The sequence below is a fragment of the Erpetoichthys calabaricus genome, chromosome 1 (assembly GCF_900747795.2).
Source record: "Erpetoichthys calabaricus chromosome 1, fErpCal1.3, whole genome shotgun sequence".
NCBI classification, from domain to species: domain Eukaryota; kingdom Metazoa; phylum Chordata; class Cladistia; order Polypteriformes; family Polypteridae; genus Erpetoichthys; species Erpetoichthys calabaricus.
This window is the reverse complement of record NC_041394.2, coordinates 59,125,564-59,149,125: the sequence shown is the minus strand read 5'-3', so window position 1 is coordinate 59,149,125 and position 23,562 is coordinate 59,125,564. Positions and strand designations below refer to the sequence as shown.

The window sequence follows — 23,562 nt, the reverse complement described above, 5'->3', positions numbered from 1 at the left end:
ATCCAACTCACTCCAAAAATCTTCTTTCTCACCCATTGCACACCCAACTTGCGGTGCATATGCACTAACAACATTCATCATCACACCTCCAATTTCCAGCTTCTTAATCATTACTCTGCCTGACACTCTTTTCACCTCCAAAACACTCTTGACATACTGTTCCTTGAGAATAACTCCTATCCCATTTCTCCTCCTATCCACACCATGATAGAACAATTTGAATCCACCTCCAATCCACCTGGCCTTACTCCCCTTCCATTTAGTCTCTTGCATGCACAATATATCAACCTTCCTTCTCTCCATCATATCTGCTAACTCTCTCCCCTTACCAGTCATACTGCCAACATTCAAAGTTCCTACCCTCAGTTCCACTCTCTTTACCTTCCTCCTCTCCTCCTGCCTCCAGACACGTCTCCCCCCTCTTCTTCTCCTTCTTCTTCTTTGACCAACAGTAGCCCAATTTCCGCCAGCACCCTGGTGGCAGTTGTTGTTAACCCAGCGCTCGACCGATCCGGTATGGAAATTTGTAATGTTGTTCCGCATATTGATTTGGCAAAATTTTGCACGGGATGCCCATCCTGACGTAACCCTCCCCATTTATCCGGGCATGGGACCGGCACGAAGAAACACACTGGTTTGTGTATCCCCTGTGGCTGGGTTATCTTTTTATTTATAAATGAATTTTATAATTATATTTTTAAAGATGAGAATGGATAAGTTACTTTTATATAAGGGCTGGGAAACTCTACAGAGAAAGGAAAGGAAAATGAAGTGTGAACCTTAGTGAATTTTCTAACTAGATGTTAGTGCTATCAAAAGAAAACCTAATAATTAGTTAATCAGTTCATTTATTGATTAACAACAATTGATCCAGTTCCTTTCTGTCTTAAATTCTTATATGAGCAAAGTGCAAGGAACCCCCTACTGCCAGCTGCAGTCATAGAATTAACCAGAGATAAGGTTTTGGCAGCTTTGGTTATCATACACTATAACTGCAATTATCCTTCTAATGTCAAAATTAAAAAAATCATCTTCATTTTTTTTTTTTAGTTTGCATGCATTTTAAACATCCATCCATCCATTATCCAACCCGCTATATCCTAACACAGGGTCATGGGGGTCTGCTGGAGCCAATCCCAGCCAACACAGGGTGCAAGGCAGGAAACAAACACTGGGAAGAGCGCCAGCCCACCACAGGGCACGCACACGCACCCACACACCAAGCACACACTAGGGACAATTTAGAATCGCCAAATCATCTGACCTGCATGTCTTTGGAATGTGGGAGGAAACTGGAGCACCCGGAGGAAACCCACACTGACACGGGGAGAACATGCAAACTCCATGTAGGGAGGACTCGGAAAACGAACCCTTGTCTCCTAACTGCAAGGCAGCAGCGCTACCCACTGCGCTACCATGCCGCCCCGCATTTTAAACATTATAAAAAATATCTGAAGAATCAAGAATTATAAGAAAAGTTCATATATACTATATATTTATCATATATCCTGTTAAAATATTCATGTGAAAGAAATTAACTATTTATGTTTTTTTAATGAACCTTTATAAAGCGGAGATCTGTGTGATTCGTGGGTTGGAGAAGCGCGCCTCATGTGCAGGTGTGAGATGACAGATTAACTGATTCAGTCATATAAGGACACAGCAGAGACTCGACTTCATTGTGAGGAGAGAACACTCAGGCTGATGCACCATGAGGAGCTGCCGACGAGGGTCACTGATGTGCCTGGCCGCCCTGCTTCTGCTCACACCAGTCTGTAAGTCGCACTTCTAACTCCCATATAGACACTTAGCCAGTAATTTAGAACTTTTATCATATTGAGAAGACTATTATTAGCATCTTAGAAGTAGTTCCATAAAAATTATGTTTAAGAAATTCAGTTTCACGTGAATAGAAAACATGTTTATGATTTTTGTTGAAATTCTTTAGAGAAATTAGTAAAAGAATTATATAGTTTTTAATTCTTTTTGCTTTCTACATTTTATATGATAGATACTGTAGGAGCACAGACAAATTTAGAAATTTACCATTCCATCCTGAAAATAACTTTTAGACCCTGGATGGGTAACTTTTCCCGACATCAAAAGCATAAATGTAATGATGCATGCCAGAAAGAGTATAGTTCAGAAAAAAATCAAAAATAATGGCAAAAACAAAACAGTAATACTCCATTTCTGCCTTTATTTGAATTCCTCACATAATGTTATTTTTGAATGAGTATTAATTGAATTCGCCAAAAAAATACTTAATTGTGTTACTTTTATTCTTTAAAAGATATTTAGAAAATATTTATTTGTTACGTATACAGAAATTATTTTTTCACTCAGTTTTGTTTTATTCTACTTGTTTAAGTAATTCATAAATGCACTACTTTTGCTTCATTGTTCTTACCTGTGCCTGTTTGTTATTGCTTGTTTTGCACAAACATTTTATGAAACCAATGATTAAAATAGAAGTGAATTATCAAAAGAAACAGAAAAAAACACTGAACAGAAGATTAGTGATACATGAGATGACAAAAATAAACACCATACTGCACTTTTTAAAAATACAATCCAAAAAATGCAATGCATGTGTAATTGTACAAAAAAGTTCAATTAAAAACACAAGTTGACCACTAACTATGAAAGTATCAGAAAAAAAGTAATAAAATGATAGGTTATCAGAAAGATTCCTTAATTGTATAAATTAATAGCAAAATATATATTTTTTACAAAGATTATTTGAGTTTAAATGTTTGTAAAATGAAGACAGATGAAGCCTATTTAAACAGAGGATTCAGTTAAAAGTGAACAATTGGACTGAAATAAAATTATCCGGTCATCGAAGTTCAGAGTTGAGAAACACCATCTTGGAATACTTTATGGAAGAACCTGATATGCATTGAGCTATTGATTTAAAAAGAAATGAAAACAGTTCCATGTAATACTAAATTTAAAATCTAGAATCTAGAATAATGCAAAAGATGTACAGTATACTGAAAAGCTCTCCAAATATCCACTACCCCGATTTACTTCCTTCAGTTGAGTCCAGTGAGCCATCGGTGTCTAAGGCAGCGCAGGACTTATGCTGGCAGATTCCATGTGAAATGCAGAGAAAAGAGCACAACATAAAGTACAGACAGAGTCACAGCACTTTTTAAACCACCCTTTTGTTTTTTTATTCATTCAGCCTTGGCTTTGTATTAATTAAAAATATTGCCAGGTAAAAAAAGTATAATGTTTTCTATTCAGCAATTAAAAATGAAGCATGTATACTGTAATTATGCAAATATAGCACCTTTCACATATTTGTGTATTACAAATTATACTTGTTCAAATCTGTACTTAAATTGCAAACTCATTTGCTCAGGAAGACAACATTCTTGAGTTACTTTTTTAGCTGACACCTTAAACAAAGTCAAAATCTGCAATCGGTATTCAGACTCCTGTGTCCATCCATGTACCTTACATTTTCATAATTCCTTTATAAAGATTTGAAGCAGGTGGATGCTACACACGGGGTTGGTGGAAGTGGTTTCCCTCACTATGAATACAGTAGGTAAGAAAAGCAATATATAAATGTTATTAATTATTGTTATTAGTAGTATAATCGCCATACTTTTGTCTATTTACCTCTGAAGTGCCCATCACATTTTCTGGTTGAACTCTCGACTCTGTACAGGAATTGTTAGAATTATTGCAGGTATAATTTTTTACTTATTTAAAAAGTCTAAATACTTTTGTAAGACAAGTATCACATTGAAATTCCAGCTTTGTTGTTTTACGTTATGAAAATACACATATAACATTAAATACATAACAATACGCACACATAACCTTAAATAATAATAAGTGAAACAAAGTCATTGCACTTTTTATTTATTTAGTTAATAAAACAACATATTAATAATCTGGTTTTACTTTCTTTCATAAATGATAAAGTAAATGCACCAATGTGCCAACTAAAATAGCAGTGACAGCAGTGAACTTCTGAGCTCTTTATGAAGCCAATGCCCCGCTGTAAATGAACGTGATTACCTGGTGGTCTTTCTTTTGTAGATTTCACCGGAGACAAAGCAATCATACGCTTTACCTTAAAACATTGATTAAAGTCGTTAAAGTGCAGGTCAACATGGTAAAAGTGCAATGGGATTTTAAACTATGAAAAAGTACAAAATTAGTCTGTTTATGTAGATGGTTCTTTCATTTAATTTGCTGCAGCTGCACAAGTGAGACATTACTTTTATTTACTTTTGTTAAAGTAGTGGAGACCTGTTAATCTCAACATTAATTGCACATCTGTGCTCGACTTTAACATGAAGTAGCAGATAAAGAAGCTCTACCATGTCACCTTGCTTTAAACCTGCACTGGCCAGGGACGTGTTATTTAGAGATGCTTCCACACAGTTTCTAGAGTCTGAGTTTCAGTTCTCGCTCCTTCACTGACTGGTGGACTTTGCACATTATTTCTGTATCACTGTTGCTTTCTCAGCAGGTTCTGTGGCTTTCCCTGCAAATTCTTAAGACTTGAATATATTGGACATTTTAAATTAATTGGATGTGCTATAATTACATGAGTGTGTTCTGCCATATGCTGGTGTCCCATGTGGGCTTTATTTGATGGCTCCATGTCAACTGAAATGAGTAAATTGAGATACTGGAGGAATAGAAGGCAGAATATAACAGTGATAAGGAGATTTGAAGTTAAAATGGCCTTCATGATGGGATTGTGCCCAATGACATTCACTATGGGACCTGGGCAGTGCTCCCTGTCACCTAAAATATTTACATGTAATTTCATCAGGAATTCTGTGTCTGCTAAGCATTTACTGCTGGGCATAATATGAAAGACTTGTGGCACCACAAGGTGTTTTTGTTTTTAAAGCAGTGCTTAATTTTGAATTTTATCCATTTTTATTTCCTTCCACTTCATCTTGATCATATGTTAAATATTTTTAATTGGCAAATTTTATATGTGATGGTCTTTATTTAACCTCTGTGCTCTGGGATATTTAATAATGTGGAAATCTAAAAAAATATATAATTAAGTATAAGAAAATAAGCAGTACCTGAAACTGATGAATGAATGAACCCCTATATAAAGCTACTGATAATGATACATGAAATAAATGCCAAATATAAAAATTGGTTGCAGAATATCTTAATGTTTAAAACAGTCAGTTGATTTCTGAATCTCTGCTTTATATTTATTTCAAGAGCAACAAATAAAACATGACTGGGGGATTCAAGTACAGGATGGGTGTATAACTGCAAGTGGCTGAGGAAGTGGACTGTAAAGCCCAAGGGTCTTAAATCAGTCGTCACCCCCCAGTCACTGTCACCCTAAACAAGTCACTGGCTCTACCTGTGCTGAGCTTGTAAACAATACATGGAAACAGGTGAACTTTAAAGAGCCAGGAGTTGGTATTTTCTATTGAAAGGCGCTATATAATACAAATGTGCTTTTCCAAGTGCTAATTAACAAAATTTGAATGTTAGAGTCTGATTTAGATTTTGGGGAAATTGTACCAGTGCTTATTAAAAGCGTGCAATCACTTTTAACCAATGTATTATAGGATACACACTTTTTTTTCTTATTTCTGACCTCTCTTTTTATTTAAAAGCAGGTCTGTAGAAATCATAAATGTGTCTCAGTGATGCTTAAAGGGCAGTTCTGAATCTGCGTTTGTAAATAACACTCAACTTGGCAGGGTTTACGCTCAGATCTTTTCTGGGCACATGTATTACAGAACGGAGATTAAATTGCTTTCTTTATTTCAGACAGTCAAGATCTGAAGCTGGTGAACGGCAGAGGACCGTGTGAGGGGAGAGTGGAGGTGCTTCGTAACGGGCAGTGGGGCACCGTGTGTGGTTATAGCTCTGACTGGGACATGAAGGACGCTGCCGTCGTGTGCAGACAGCTGGGCTGTGGGGAGGCTCTGTCAGCACCACTCTATGCTCACTTTGGATGGGGAACTGGGCGAGTCTTGATGAGTGATGTTAACTGTAAAGGACAGGAGTCTGCGCTGAAGGACTGTGAAAGTAGAACCATCTTCTGCGATAACTATTACGACGTGAGTGCGGTGTGCTCAGGTAGGAACTGAATCTCTAATTCATTCTGACGTTTTCTTTTACAGCTCTGGTTATATATAAATGATAACTTATGATTTTTAGATATCCTTAAATAAAAACATATACTCCATGAAAAGAATTCGTCATTGTTATTTCAATTTATTTTTTCAAGCATGAGAAAAAGTGAGGAAAAGGAGCAACACAGTTGCAGACATAGTTGCAACATAGGTTTTAATTTATTTTTGAGGCAGGGATTATTATTGAGAATTACAGATGCCTGCCCACAGTAAAATCCTGGATGGAATTGTGTTTGGACAACGTACAATTATTAAAATAGTTTCCGTCAATTTCAATTTATAGCTCGTTGAAGTAAAGAGCCAGTGGAAAAAAATAACTAAACATATTATACGTTTTGTTTTCATCTACCTGTCTGAATTTGTATGTTCGTTGCCATTGTGTTTTTATAATACAGTGACACCAGTAAATGTCTCTTTCTTCCTCAGGCAGCACTTACTTTGGTTTCCACACCACTCTGATAGAAATGCAGGTCATTTTGGTTAGGTAGGGAGGTAGGACAGGCTTCACCTAAAGACTTAGGAAATACTTTTATATTACTATGCATTTGTCAAAGCTAAAACCATCACAATTAAAGCAATTAATCTTTGAATCTGATTTTTAAAATTTCCCATTCTAATCTGAGTCTGAATACCTCAGAAACGAAGTTCAAAACAAAACATAATTTGGAAGGGTTGTAACTCTATGGCGAGCACATTTAAGTGCAAGATGGAGAGAAGAGAGCCAGAATTCTATATTATACATTCACATAAGTGAGGAGAAGCCAAAATGAGTAGAATGAAACTGGGAACAAAGCAAGTGGGAGGCATTGTTGCTTAAATCATTGTCATTGCTCCCATCCATCACTTTTTACACATTTTTACTCCATTTCAAGGTTACAGGCAGCTTCAGCCTATCCAGGCAGCACTGAATGTAAGGCAGAAACCAAAACTGAGTGGGTTATAGTCCATTGCAAGACACATTTATACACAGCAACAGTCACTCATACTGGGAAAATGAAGAGCCACCAATGAACCTAATGGTCTCTTCTTTGGAATGTAGAAAGAAAAAAATATTGGAATGGAAAACCAACATCCAGACACAGAGAGAATGTGCAGATTCCACCCATGTGGTGACTGGGACAAAATAAAACTCAGTCTTTGGAAGATCGTGAGGTGACTGTACCATCATGCTATGAATACCAAACACATAAAAACATAGTCACACTCTTATTGAATATGTTAAGAAATAACTTAGATTTTTAGGTTACTTTTTTATTCTTGTAACCATGGTTGACGTGCATTTAGTTAAGCATTTATGTTAATACTGCAATTAATTGTTACAGATTAACAAGGTTTAGTAAGGCTAGCAATATATTTGGATGATCTTCTCATTAATCCCTAAAACAAGAAAAGGGATAGCACTTTGTTAAATTACATGGCATTAAATTAATTTCAAATAAGCGATGGAAAAATGCAACATCTCAGTTATTTTGACAAGAATTATATGAACTATAGAATGATCACTAAAAGAAAGGACCACTTATGCACCAACTATCAAGCACAAATAAACTGTAAAATATATTAATTTTTACACTGCATAAAAATGTAGTGTAAGTGAACAGGACCAAAGAATGTCTTTATTGGAGAGTTTAGATGACTGAACTCATCACACCTCCATATTCTGCAAGACACACACACTCCCTAAAACAGATTATTTTAATTTATCCAAAAATACACACAGACAAACCTCAAAAAGGGAAGCAAAGAAGAAACACTCACATATTACAGAATATATTAGTAATCTTTTTTATTAATGCTTATTTAACTTCTGGAAACAAAGAGCTGCTAAGATAAAGGAACGTACAGTAGCACATCCTCACAGCACAAGTCTTTAGTGGAACAAATAAACAGCACCACAGCGAGTTTCTCATCTGTTGTTGAGATCTTGTCTCTTTAACTGTGTGCAAGTGGCTCAGTTCAGAGAAGGTTCAAACAATAACAAAATAACTTACAATATAAAACTACTGTGGCAGGCAGACAGCTGTTGAGCATTTCTTAATGTTCAGTTGAAAATTTAAATCCATCCCAGGTGTTTGTCAGTGTGGAGTTTTCATATTCTCTCAGTGTCAGTGTAGGTTTTCCTCCCATTTTCCCAAAGGCATTCATTTTAGGATGATTTTCAGCTCTAAAGTAGTCTGCTGTGTGTGCGGGTGTGTGTGCGTGTGTGTGTGTGTGTGTGTGTGTGTGTGTGAGTGTGCGTGTGCGTGTGTGTGCGTGTGTGTGTGTGTGTGTGAGTGTGTGTTTGTGTGTGTTAGTATGCACTCCAATAGACTGGCACTTTGTTTAGGGCTCGTTTCTGCCTTTGAACCCACAACAACACTAAGGTGGATTGAGTAGAATTAAAAATTTTGTTTTATATTACTAAGTAATATGCCTTTAGCAGTACAAGCTAAATAATTGTGTATGTGAATGTAAAGCTAAATTAAACTGTAATGTAAATATTGAAAACTGAAATACAGGCCTTGAGTATCCTTATTGTCAATTCCATGACAGCTGTTGCAGAACAGCCATGTATTTTGTGTTCTTCTGAATCCTTCACTTTATAAAGGTAGATGGTCAAGCTAGACTAATCTTTTGGCTGCTTGTTTCCAAGTACAGTACAATAGCTTCTGTCTAAAAGGGTCCTCATCTTGTCTTCATGACTTTGTAATATTTGGGAAGTCCATACAAAGATGGGCAAGTGAAGAAATTCTGCCCCTACAGTACTCTTGGTTCTGCTAGGTCATTTTATTCTCTCTATATGCTACTTATCTTAACACATGAAGCTCACATTTTATGACAAAACTTTAGATTATTCCACCTCAATCACATGTACTGTGGGTTAACTTAGCTTTAGTATTACGTGACTGCAGCTCAACTTTCATTCTTGATGTATGAAAAATATTGTATGTGAGGATAGAATTTTTTTCAAAACCATGTACTGCTACTCTGTTTTGTTTCCATCCATCCATTCATCCATCCATACATCCATCTCTCTTAAGTCAGGTCAGTGTTTCTGAGGTGAAAGCCCATTGTGGCAACCACAGCTGTAAAACAGGAACCCACCTCAATCCATTGCAGATGGGCACTTAGACATACACCCATAATAATAAATAATAATAATTGATAATTTATTTTATTTATAGGTGCCTTTCAAGGCACACAAGGACACCTTACAGAGCACATTAATAACAACAGTCACGACATAAAATTAATAAAATATTACAGTACAATAAAACCAGAATAAATACAATAATAAAATTGAATTTAAATTTATCAGCTACAATAAGAAGAAAAATAATCCACATTAAAAAGATGTGTTTTAAGATGAGATTTAAAGGTAGGAAGAGAGTTGATATTACGAATGTCTTGTGGGAGAGAGTTCCAGAGGCGAGGGGCTACTCGACTGAAAGCTCTAAACCCCATGATAGTCAAGTGAGCAGGAGGTATAATATGATTGATAGAGGAAGAAGATCTAAGGATATGAGAAGGAATGGAGATGTGAAGAAGATCAGAAAGATAAGGAGGTACCATATTATGAAGGGTCTTGTAAGTAATAAGCGGAATTTTAAAATCAATGCGATATTTAATAGGGAGCCAGTGAAGCTGTTGAAAGACAGGAGTAATGTATTCTATGGAAGAGGTTCTGGTAATAATACGAGCTGCAGCATTCTGAATCAATTGGAGTTTGTAAAGGAGTTTGTGAGGAAGACCAGAAAGGATAGAATTATAATAATCGATATGAGATGTAAACACAGCATGAACAAGAATAGCAGTGCTGGTAGCTGAAAGAGATGGACATTAAAGGCTGATATTATGTAGATGGAAATATGCAGACTGAGTAACATTATTAATATTAAGCTCTTAACCTGGCAGAAAGAAAAGATTAGACAATTATCAATAGTCAATGAAATATTATCACATTTATCCAAAACAGATTTAGTTCCTACCAGGAGAACCTCTGTTTTATCGCTATTTAATTTAAGAAAATTAGCAGACAGCTGTGATTTAAGTTCCTGCAGACAGTCAGAGAGGGAAAAAGTTGGAAGAGTGGAAACAAGCTTAGTAGACAGATAGAGCTGGGTGTCATCAGCATAACAGTGACAATGAATATTAAATTTCCTAAAGCTATGACCAAGGGGCAGAAGATAAATAATAAATTGAAGGGGACCCACGACAGAGCCTTGGGGAACACCACTAACAACTGGGCAAACTTGTGATCTGAAATTTTTTAATTGTACAAACTGTGTACAATCTGAGAGATAAGATTTAAACCAGGTATGTGGAGTGCCAATAATACCATTTGATTTAAATCTCTCAAGGAGAATATCAAGCACAAGTATGGTTAACAGCCCAGAGTCAGCAGCCATCAGCAGGCCATTGGTGATTTTAACCAGGGCAGTCTCTGTACTGTGAAATGGACATACTCACTCATTTAAGAGATAGTTACATGTACCTAACAAAATCATGAATCAGGAGCTGTATTTACAACACAATGAATTTAAATAAATTTGACAGTCTTATTTTTTGCTTTATATTTTTATTTGTAATTATCATTATTATCATATAGTGTTTTAGTTGTTGTGAGGCTCCAGTTTTGCTCTTCTAGGTCTGCTTGTTTTCTCACTTTTACATTACAACTTTTGTTTTTCCCTTTCAGGTACTGGTGCCCGTTTAGTTGGTGGCAGCAGCTCCTGCTCTGGGAGACTAGAAATGTTAGACGGTTACAGCTGGAAGAGCATCTGTGAGGCCAACTTTAATCAGATGGCCGCTGAGGTTGTCTGCCGTGAACTGGATTGTGGAGTTCCCAAAAAATATCAGGGAGGAATGTTTGGTCAAGGAAGTGGTACAGTTTGGGAAAAAAAGATTCAGTGCAGAGAAAGTGAAAAAAAGATTTTTGACTGTTCATCACCAAACAGCGCAGCAGGGCGTTGTACTAAAAGGAACGATGTTGGACTTGTTTGTGTTCGTAAGTTTTTGATTTTTTTTATTATTCTTTGAACTATTGGAGTATTTACAAAAAATCTTTTATATTGAAGTAATAAAATCTGGCTGTGGTGGGTTGGCACCTTGCCTGGGATTGGTTCCTGCCTTGTGCTCTGTGTTGGCTGGGATTTACTCCAGCAGACGCCCGTGACCCTGTGTTTGGATTCAGTGGGATGGAAAATGGATGGATGGATGGATAAAATCTGGACTTTACTGATCACTTCAGTATTGTATTTAACGATTAGTTATGAAAAATTTGATATTATTTGGGGTTTTTTTGTACGGCTCCATCTTACTCACTGATATAAGAAAACCCCCACATATGATATACTGTTTGACTCGTCTTAATGTCTAGTTATGCAAGACATTGAGCTTTTTGGGGTCCCCCCTATTTTTGTCCATCTAGACCCAAAAAAACACTAATTTTTACAATATGTTTGACCACATTTTGTTCAGGAAATTACACCTTTTTGATAAAGATTAAATTAATAGGCCTCTTTACCAAAAATGATCAGAAGGACTTGAAGTTGTGAATGCCAAATCAATCAAACCAAGCTGTTCACCCCATAAAGGGATATGAAGGGTCAAATTTACTCCTTTTCACAAAACTTCGAAAAAAATGAGAATCAGTAATTTAGGCATGTGGAGTGACATATTAGGGTATTTTGAGGTTACTGATCATGAATTTGATGTTTTTAACATTTTATGCGTTACTGGTGGTCCTATCCCTCTAAGGTCCACTCCCAGAAGGTTAAAATGACAAATTTCAAAAATAAGCATGTGGATTATCGATTTATACAATTTCAATGTCAAATATGTTATTATTTTTATTTTTCATCCTTTAAATTTGTCTATCTCATTATGTCAGAGGGTGAAAAAAGACAGATTCTATTACAATCAAGAATATTCAGACTTTAAATGTTTAAATCAAGGCACATATTTTTAAATTTCAAACATATGATGCAACTATTCACATTCATTATGTACTTCTACCTCATGAAGTAAATATTTACATTTCTTATGAACACCCCGAAATAGGGTGGCTTATGCTAATTAAGACATTTTTAAGAGCTACATTGTACAAGAATATTCTTTTGTTGTTTTTTATTTATTTAAATAAAGACCTCAGATTGAGTTTGACAACTGAACATTACTCAGTTCCCACCTTAACACAGTTGAGTGTGAAGTATCCAGTGATTCACTAACAGGGCTAGTGTTGCCTTTAATAAAGTAGAGAGGCAACTTGAAGCTTGAAAACTCCATTGTGCAATTGTCTTTACACCAAAGAAGCTGTCTGAATCACAACTTGATTTTCACTGTGTATTGCTTCATCCTTCCATCCATTTTCCAACCCACTGAATCCGAACACAGGGTCACGGGAGCCAATCCCAGCCAACACAGGGCACAAGCCAGGAACCAATCCCGGATAGGGTGCCAACCCACCGCAGGACACACACAAACACACCCACACACCAAGCCCACACTAGGGCCAATTTAGATTCGCCAGTCCACCTAACCAGCATGTCTTTGGACTGTGGGAGGAAACTGGAGCACCTGGAGGAAACCCACGCAGACACGGGGAGAACATGCAAACTCCACGCAGGGAGGACCCAGGAAGCGAACCCAGGTCCCCAGGTCTCCCAACTGCGAGGCAGCAGCACTACCCACTGCACCACCATGCCACCCGTATTGCTTCATTCTTTGGGTAAATTATGTGTCCTTACTGAATAACCAAATTATGTTCAACAACATTTACATAACACAAAACATAAATATTGAATTTTTAGAATGCCATTGCTTAATAGGTCTGCTCATAGTTAAACAAGTGTAAGTGGTGTAAAAAGTAACACACTGTCACTAATAATATTATAACATCAAAGCAGCAATAAGTTAAATGTTTATTTCTGTTTCTAAAATATTAGATCAGGCAATATTGGAACAGATTGTAAGTTTCAGGGATTCTCCAAACTGTACTCCACATTTGCTATGCCTCAAAAAATCTTGAGCCCATTAGTGGGTTCAGACTTAGTATAACAAACTTTCCAAAGGGTAGAACACAATGCTGTGAAATCTACATTTGAGTCTTAGTTTAACTACATCTACTATATAATAAAATGTTAAGGTCTGTGCATGTGTCCAGTACCTCAGAGCAATCTGATTGGTCAGTGTAGCTTCAGTGATTAAAACAGGAAGTGTGAGTGTGAGACACACAAGGAAGAGTAAAGGGGTAGTAGCCACATTCAGAGTCACGTTTAAAGACGAGAAGTACAGTATAAAAATGTAATGGAGGCCAACAAGGTTTATCGAAATGACAGAATTTAAGAAGAAGGCTTTATGGGAATAATTCCAGTTATGAGAGATTAAGACACACAAGGACACAGAGGAAAGGAGCTGAAGGTATAGATACGGCAAGAGATATCAAGTATTTTTTGAAGTTTATTCTATTACTCATCTTTGACAGGTAACATGGCTAGTAAACAATAAATACGATATAAAATGGAAATATAAAATGGGAAGGTCTGAATCAAGTAAATTTGTCATTAATCACTTAGTTGTCATATAGTTTTTAGGATGAGTTTGCCCTGTTTTTACTGGTTCTCATTGCTCATCCTTTATTTACAATAACAGCACCAAGACGTGCACACAAAGACTAGAAGGGATTAGCTCCTGTTAGATATGATGCCATCAATTCAGCTGATTAACTGAATTTAAACAGAGTGCTCATCTTATTACACTCTTTGATGATTCTCTCCTTCTTGCTTGTTTTTAGCTTGCAGACTAGTGAACGGTTCTGATTCTGAGTGCTCTGGACGAGTTGAACTTTACTATGACCGTAGGTGGGGAACAGTCTGTGATCGCTACTGGGACCTGCAGGACGCCAGTGTTCTCTGTAACCAGATAGGCTGTGGATATGCAATTGAAGCCCCTGGACAGGCCAGGTTTGGAGAAGGCAAAGGAGAAATATGGAGAGATAATCTTCACTGTGAGGGAGATGAGACTGACCTGACAAAGTGCCCAGCTCTTGATTACGGACGTGGAGAATGCACACATAAGAATGATGCTGGTGTTATTTGTTCTAGTGAGTATCTGTCACATACTGTGATCACCTAAAATATTTTATTCAGATTGTTGTTACTTAAATCTATGTAAAGTCAATCTGTTTAAAGATGGCTGCAAATTAAAATTGTTAAATGCACTGTAACTGAAAAATATCTACACATATATCCATCTATTCATCCATTCAGTAAACCCACTTAAGGAAACTTCATGGATGTAATGATTTTACACAAATATTAAAAATAAATAATGCTTTTTATAATTAAACTATTTACACTCAAATGTGAAGCATATAGCAATAGTGTGTTACCAGCCTCAACCTCCCAAATATCAGACACCACCACACAGGTGCAAATCCTAGGTTCAGATAAATGGTTAATTAACAATAAATCTTTCACAATAGGTTTCTGAATGCACAATACCTTTTCTTCCTTTTTCTTCCTCTCTTCCACACAGTAAGGTGAGCTTTGTCAGGGTGATTCCTTTTATCTCCAACCTAGGAGTATTTCTGGAGCTAGGACATAGTCTGATGGAAGCACTTCTGGGTTGGTCGGAAGTCCCAAAGACCACAGAGTATAGTCCCTTCCTTTAAGCTGGCCTCCCGGCCAGGTAATGTTCCTTCATTGAATCCTGTTAGGATGCCAGCATTGCCATTTCTTTCAGGGAATCTTATGTCCCAATCTCAGGCCTGTTTTCTTCCTGTGCCTCACGGCCTGGCACGGTAAGGGAGCCCAATCTGGGTGGGACACCTGTCCCTGCCTGCCATACCTTACAAGTGTTTCATAAGCAGTGCGAGGAGAAAACAGCACAACAGAACTTGCACTCGAGTTTTCTTTGAACACAGGGTGATTTTACTTTCCTTGTAAACCAGAATAATTACCTCTTCTGATAGTTGTTCATTTTGTTGAAACACTTTTTAAAAATGTGACATACACATCACAGTGGTACAGTTGTCGACACAAAGTTGCTGCAATTGGAGAGCTTTCAACTTAGGAACTGAATACAGGATCACACAGTAAAACAGAGGGATCTGGAACTTGAGTAAACTTGAGTAAACTTCAGAAACTAGACTCCAAAGTATTATTAAATATTATCAGTGTGACATATTTATTTGTAAAAGATATGAACATTGATAAAAAGGAAGAATATATATATAAAAAAATATATATTTTTTTTACCAGAACAAATTCAAAATGTTAGATAACTGATCACCTAGACCACTCTATGAATATTTCTGTTCTGTATCCAGCTTTTGTGCATGTCAACCACTACAGGTTAGTTAACATAAATACAAAAGTAGGTGAAAGGAGTAGAACTTTCTAGAAGGAGCAGAACTTTTCTTTTAACATTTAAAAAGTGTAATATTACAAAGACAATTTATTCTTTTTCTACTGTATGCTACAACAGCTTATTATGTTACTTGGCTACTGAAAAATGTACCTTGTCTGTTAATGCTTTTATATTTGCTTACAAATTACGTGAATATTTTGATAATTAATCAAACTAGCAAGTATGAAAAGCATTGTGGCACTGGAAGTCTAGTGTTTTAGGAATACAGTTGTGGAATGATGCTAGGTTGTGCATGATTTTGCTGATAAGAGCTAAGAGCTAACTAGTTTAAATCAAAAGCATAAGTAGAACTGCTACTATAATGTATGCATGGTGTTTATAGTTGTATAAGCTGTTTCTAAGTTATATACTGTAAGCATACAGAACTGTTGTCTCCCACTTCTGATGTCAGAGGTGCATGTAAAGTGGCTGATCTTGACAACAGAATTTTAATTTTATGAGCCTGGGATAAAAGGATCATACCTAAGTATAACTATATAAGGTTAGACAAATGAGATGGAAAAAAGGAGAGAAGGAGGTGTGGCACACGACCATGGACCTTGCCCCACCGGGACGCCTCGAGAAGGGAAGGACTAGGAGAGGGGCCATATCTTCCCTGGGAGGCAAGATGGAAGCACCCCTGGATAGGGGGTGCCTGGATGGTTCCCAAGCATTGGACTGCAACACTTCCGCCACACCAGGAAGTGCTGCAGGAAGAACATCAGGGAGCACCTTGAGCACATCCGGGTTTGCTGTAAAAGGGGCCGCCTTATTCTATTCAGGGAGCCGGAGTCGGGTGGAAGAGGACGGAGCTTGCAAGAGAGGAGTGGAGGTGGCAGGAAAGGAGAATTAAAGAAAGGACTTTGAGTAATTGGTGGTTGTGCTGTGTGAGCAGAGGTAATTAAAGCGTATGTTTTGGACATTGGCTTTCTTGGTGTCTAGGCTGATCTTCCACAGAGGACAAAATAGAACTAAGATGGCTTTCAGTTACTGCTGAAGTTTTCAAGCAGTTACAAGACATGTGCCACCTAGATACATCTTTATCTGCTTACAGAACTACAGGATGATCCAGGTTGTATGGTATGAGTTGTCATACTCTGCTGTTGCTTATGTTACTGAACATTAAAATATGAAAACTAATTAAATCTGCTTTTCCTGTCTGCGCTTTTCCTCTGTTCTGGTGACAGGGACCATGTCTTTCTCAGGTAGGTCAATCAGGGATTTGGAAGGACAGAAGGCTATAGTAACAGTTATACCTGGGATGGATCTGAAGGAACTACTGATGAAGGCAGTGGACCTAAGTCCTGGATATAAGTACATTGTAACTGTGAAATGTATATCCTTAAATGTTGGGAAATGCAGCTGATCTAAAAAGTAAAATGTGACATGAATACAAAAGAGATCATATGTCCCAAGCATTAACGTCATCCATGCCATCCAAAGCCATGTCACTAAAATACCATTGGTCTTTTTAGGGAAAGTAGCCAGTAAATTATGGTTGTATTTATAGGAAATATAACATACTAACCAACCCGCGGTGTAGCATACGCCGCATAATTATGTATTGATGGGTGAACACTTCCTGAACGACACAGTTGTCCAAATGGTGTGGGTTTGAGGATACGACTGTGAGTGCAATGAAAAGATAGACCTCTGGAGAGAGCAACATATAATTGTCCGTGACTGAAAGCGGGATCGTCTGTGACAAAGAAGGCCATGTTGGTGAAAGTTACTTCGTCGGTAGGGATAAGTGTCAGTACTTGTAGATTAAGGTGTAGCGAGTCTTCGTTGTTGACGCTTAATATAGCTTGCGTACTGAGATGTTCCAGAGTCACAGTTGAGAAACACCTTTTTAATGTCTTTTAAGCACAGGGAAAAAATGAACATGTGAAACATTCGTAATGTAATAAGCCACCAAGAAAAGTAACATTGCAACAATGCTATCTACGAAGTGAAAACAAAATCGAGCCCGGTGCATTCTTTAACTGCCTTGTTGCACTGTAGTAGTGCTGCTGCTTTGCAGTAAGGAGACTCTGGAAGATTGTAGGTTCGCTTCCCGGTTCCTCCCTGTGTGGATAGTGCTTTGAATACTGAGAACACTGCTATATCAATGTAACGAAGTATTATTATTCTTATATGTCCAGCGGTCTCTCTCTCGCGCGCACGCCTGTATGTGTTTGTGTGTCGCTCGCTGCATGTGTTCCTGCAGGCATATGCCGCATAATTATTTATTGATGGCTGAACACTTCCGGAAAGACACAGTTGTCTAAAAGGAGGGAAAAAAATTAACATTTGCAAAATCCGTAACGCTGCTTTCAGTAAGTACAATGCACACACGTTTAATTTGTCGGCCACTTTTTGCCAGCCGTCTTTTCTGGTTTGGGCTGCTTTTGCAGTGTTACCGCTTGTGCATATTAAATCTTGAAATCCTTCAAGTAACTAATTAACTAACTAACACCCACCCACCCACACACACAGCTTGTGTGAAAAAAATGCGGCCGTTCTTTTATCATTTTGTTGCAGCCTATCAAAGACTTGCTGATCATGTTTTCTAGACTCAATATACATTGGCTTTTCACTCAGCACAGGGGCGCGCATTCATCAAAGATTATTTCATCCAGGTAGACTAATCTGCTATACGGCTGGATTTGAGAAACCGACTTATCCTGGATGAGTTTCACCAGCAGTAATGATTAGGAATCCGGTTGGAACAAAACCCTGCAGCCATAGGGGTTCATTAGGACCGAGTTTGGGAAACACTGCTGAACACAGACGAAACTGACTCAGGTGAGGAGTTTGGGCAGGCAAAGTAGTTGCAGCTATTGATTATTCAGTGTTGTTTGCCTGGGTGTCTGATCTGCTCAACGGGATCAGAAATAAAAGGAAAACAATGTGAAGGCAATGTCACAGGTGTTCCTGTGGTATAGCGGGTCCACAGCTCCCCTTCAAAAGGCCATTTTTAAATAAATAATCATCGTGCTCACAGCATAGTGAGGGGCGTGGAAGTTTGGCTGAAACGGTTTCCTGGTGGAGTCGTGCTTGGGATGTTTCTCCCCTGTGCAGTGTGGGAGCGAGTGAGGAGAGAGAGAAAGCCGGTACATTAGAGTGCCAAAAAAGGCCATTTTTAATCAGGCGACTGACAGTAGTGGAGTCAGGCACAGAGAAGGTCAGCTGCTGAGAGAGCATCTCAACTGTTGCAGGGCCTGCATCGGTGAAGCAGGTGAGACTCTAATGAAACAGAGGCACAGGGCTTATTGGTTTTTAAAGACTGCTTCCTTCATTGTGTTTTAACCTCAGTTTTAAAGGATTGTGTTAAGGATCCCATGGGATACCCCTCGCAAACTGTTTTACATGCTGCATATAGCAATTCACATCCACGAGAAACATGCCTCTATGAACAGTCAACGTGGCTCAGAGGTGCATGTGGACTCTAGCACAGACGAACATAAATGACTCCATTTTTTCTGTGTCGTCACGTGTGAGTTGGTGGGCGTGGCTCTGCGAGTTGTTGTTGTATCCAATGGTTTTAGAGTTTGTCGGCGTGGCTCTGTCCTGCTTGCTTCCATGGGTGTCTTGCTTGCTCTGGCGGCGGCTTAGTGAATTATATATATATAGATGTGCACAATGGACAGTACAAAAAAATATAAAACCAAAAGAAAGGATGCTTCAATTTTCATATAACTGTGAATTTTTCAGGTTACAAAACATGATTAGTATATATCAGTTATTGTTAGCTTTTGATGGCAAGCTTTAATAACACAACAGATTAACTAACAGTTTCAGTTATTCCTGATGTTTTTGAGTCTACAGTTCAAATTCCATGAGACTGTAATATAAAATATGAGCAAACATGTCTTTCAGAGTGTTGATACAGAGGAGGTTAAATGGTAGTGTAAACAATTGAAATTCTTTGTTTGACAGCTATCACATAAATCTTACAGTAAAAACTTAAATTGTAATCATTTAATTTTGGCAAATGTGAAACAGCAGGAACATTAAATATAAATGTAGTGCCTTATCTTCTTTTATGAGGTAGTTTCATTTTCCTTACATTTTTACACCCTGTTTTCTTTTGTCTTTCTCCAGACCAGAATTTTGGAGTCAGACTGTCAGGTGGCCCCAGTCGATGTGAAGGATGGGTGGAAGTTTATTACAAGAAGGACTGGGCAAGAGTCATGATGGAATCCTGGAGTTCCAGAGATGCCACAGTGGTGTGTAGACAACTTGGCTGTGGCACTAGGACTCAAATGCCAAATTCTTCACAATACAAGAAGAGCAGTAAAACTGTGTGTCTAAAAGGCTTTCTGTGTTCTGGGAATGAAAAACATTTGGGGTCCTGCAGTCAACCAAAGGAAAACAAATGTGTAGGTAGTGCTAATGCTGCAGTTCAATGTGTTGGTGAGTGAACATTCATTTCCTAACTTCAAGAATAACATATTCAAATTGATGCTTCTGAAATGACAGCTTTATTTTTTTCGGCCTCTTTCCACAATGAAGAATACACATATATCAGCATAAAGTGTATTATATTCTTCAGACATTCACTTAGCAAAGAGGGTCTGTAAGAGTCTGCATAATGCAAATGTGTTCATCAGCCATGCATGTATGTGTCTGCTATTGCATGCGTTTTTAGTTTTTATATGTCAGTGTGTGGTCTTGTGTGTGCCTGTGCACGTCAACTGCATGTGCTAAACAAACAAACATGGATGTGTTAGAAGAGAAGGCCAGCATGCATGTGAGAAATTATTCTGCACATAATTATACAAGGAGAACAGGATGCCCATCACCTGTCTGTGACCATTCAGTTTTGGACTATAAAGCTGTTCATTCTCTCTTTGTCTCCATCATCTTATCTCATTTGTCCAGGCAACTGGATGAATTACGACTGAGAGTATCAATTGATCGTATTATTATTGTTTTGTCTTTTTGCTTTGAAAATAGTTAAAGTGTGCATGGCTGGGAAGCTCTACAGATTGAAAAAGTTTTGCAGATTAAATCAATGTGGAAAGTGATGGTACAGTAAAGAGGGGCTTCTTTATAATAACTTTAACTCTTATTATACATATTAACTTATCTTATTATGTCTTCTGTCTGTCTTATTTGGACATCATTTTGCTAATCCCACCATCTAGAAACACACTTCTTGAGTTGATCAATACATACAAATTGATCAAATCTAAGTAAAATTGTCTGTGTGCAGACTTGAAAATGTAGCACAAAATGAACAACCATCTATTTTTACTGTTTTTTTTTTTTTTTTTGCCAGCTGGTGGTTCATTACTACGATATGTTTCCACTACAAGATGCTTAACAAGGCCACTTTCAATTGTGATTTTATGTTGCAAACTTTGCCTACACAGCACATGTGCTGTCTTACTAGCATAAAATATAGTCAAAGAAATACAGAAACCATGCCTTTAAAACTGAAATTGTATTTCTGAAATACATTTCTGAAAAAATGTATTTTTATTAAATGAATAAATGAAGGGTATTATTAAAAATGTGTCAGAGAGTGTTATGGTTAATCTGTTTTGACATACAGGCAAATTCACAATTTAAAATATTCAGTAGAAACCAGAAAGATTCTTGCTCTTTAAAACTGCCAGCCAACGAGTAAAGCTTGATCCTTCAACACTTGCAGTTAAGTCGGATGAACTTAAATTAAATGTTTACAATAAATCACTAAGTATTTCAGATAATATTATCTGTGCCTGCCTATGAATGTCATACCCAAAGAACAGACCAGTTCTTCATCATTACAACTGGTATTACATCCAAAAGGAATCTGGTAATTGATCAGAAAGTAATTAGATAACAAAAAAAATTTGTGAAGCAGCATCATCATCAACTGTGCTACCATGGCACCATATACTTTATATAGTATTCTCTTTGCTCGTGAAAGACATTTCCAGTTCTAATACTATATGGGCCTATTTTTTTAACCTGCTTCACTTTCAGCTGTAAAGCAATGATTCATCTGGAAAACATTTGCAACTGAAGAAGGCTTTAGAAATGGATGAGGAGACACAGTTAATCTTTTCCTCTAATGCTGGGCACACACTGCGACTTTTAAACATTGAAGTCAAACGACTAGTGACACTGCACAATAGAATCACCAGTTGTATATGTACTCAAACTGTACGAGCCTCTTCAATCTGATTCACATGCCATGATAAGGATGCTCAAGACTAGACGTGTAAATGGCCCCAGTGGACAGTTTTACCAATTCAAAAAAATGTGATGGCTATAGGCTTTGCAAAATGTCAATACAGAAAAGAGCTGCATTCCTGATTCTTGTCATACTGTGCTTTGAAACTATAAAGAAAAGAAAAAGGTGTAACTGGAAAAGCAGATGGTTGAGGCATGGACAAGACGGTTTTGTCTATTTTACAGAGAGAAGTAGAGGTATGTAGTCTATGTAGTTTACTGTTATGCTTATTTTAGGTTCTTCCAGTAAAGGTTTTCTAGGATGCTTTTGTCATTAGCCATTTAGTTGTATTTGTGTTGTTATATGATATTTCAATTTTCCATCCATCCATCCATTTTCCAACCTGCTGAATCTGAACACAGGGTCATGGGGGTCTGCTGGAGCCAATCCCAGCCAACACAGGGCACAAGGCAGGAACCAATCCCGGGCAAGGTGCGAACCCACCGCAGGACACACACACACACCAAGCACACACTAGGGCCAATTTAGAATCGCCAATCCACCTAACCTGCATGTCTTTGGACTGTGGGAGGAAACCGGAGCGCCCGGAGGAAACCCACGCAGACACGGGGAGAACATGCAAACTCCACGCAGGGAGGACCCAGGAAGTGAACCTAGGTCCCCAGGTCTCCCAACTGCAAGGCAGCAGCGCTACCCACTGCGCCACCGTGCCGCCCTATTTCAATTTTTGAAACCAAAAATGTGAAAATGAGCAGAGAAGCTGCAATATCCATGTAGAATATACTGTGATTGATACACAGTGAAATGTGATAGCCACAAGAGGAAATCAAGTTGTCACACTACAAGACAGCTGACTGAAATTTCTGACATGACAGAAATTCTTCTGATTGAAAGACAAGCCAATCATAAGATGCAGTCGGCATTGCAACCTCTTGTATACTGCATGTGAAAAGATGGCCGATGAAGCTGAAATTCAGGCTGACTCAAGCTTAAAATCTTACCAAAATCGCATGGCGTATGCCCGGCAGTAGTGGGTGCTGTAGTCTATTTATAGCTATATATTAAGCCAGCTGTGCCTTGGCATCTTGTTCATGAGTGAGGGAAGTTATGTTATAGCAGTTAGTTGTGGAGAAGAGGGAGCGTTGCCTAAAGGCTAAGTTCTTGACTTACCATTTGATCTACATTTCTACTGTCACCTATAGTCACAAGCTGAGGGCAGTGACCTAAAAAACGAGATCACAAATACAAGTGGCAGTAATAAGTTTTGTTTGCATTGTGTCTGGGCTCAGCCTTGGAGAAGTGCAGACATTTCGGAGGAGCCACTGCTTTTCCAGATCAAAGGGAGTCAGTTGACGTGACTCAGACATCTGATTAGGATGCCTCCTGGATGTTTTTGGCATTCCCAGCTAGGAGGAGACTTTGGAGCAGACTCAGGACATGCTGAAGGGATTATGCCTCTCGGTTGGCTTGTGAACATCTTGAGATCTGCTTGGAGGAGTTGAAATAGTTGGAGGGGAAATAGTTTGTCTGGGCATCTTTGCTTAGACTGCTGCCCCTGCAACCCAGACCCAGATAAGTGTCAGAAAATGGATGGATTCATGGATGATTAACTTCCATTGCACTAAATGGTACATTGAGTCAGGTGTATTGAGGTTTCTGTATGTGTGAGACTTTTTTGGGTGTCACCTTATATATGTTTGAAGGATACAACCTCTGCTTGGCTTTGAGCTTGTTGACCAACAGTGTAAACCTTCAGCATTACGTTGTGTAGGATTAAAGTTCTTTTGGCTCCAGCTTGTTGTATATTCACGCACAGGCATATTTGTTTGTAATTTAAAATTTTTTTTTCTCTTA

The 23,562-nt window shown here is 38.0% G+C and overlaps 1 protein-coding gene across 1 annotated transcript in view; it reads left to right on the top strand.

The window, feature by feature from the left end:
- The window catches only part of LOC114642267 (antigen WC1.1-like), a 186,647-nt gene that overhangs the window by 117,224 nt on the left and 45,861 nt on the right, over positions 1-23,562 (top strand). The window contains exons 22-25 of the mRNA XM_051935686.1: positions 5,782-6,093; positions 10,828-11,136; positions 13,924-14,232; positions 19,626-19,937. Coding sequence (XP_051791646.1) covers positions 5,782-6,093; positions 10,828-11,136; positions 13,924-14,232; positions 19,626-19,937 — 1,242 coding nt within the window. The remainder of the gene's footprint in view (positions 1-5,781; positions 6,094-10,827; positions 11,137-13,923; positions 14,233-19,625; positions 19,938-23,562) is intronic.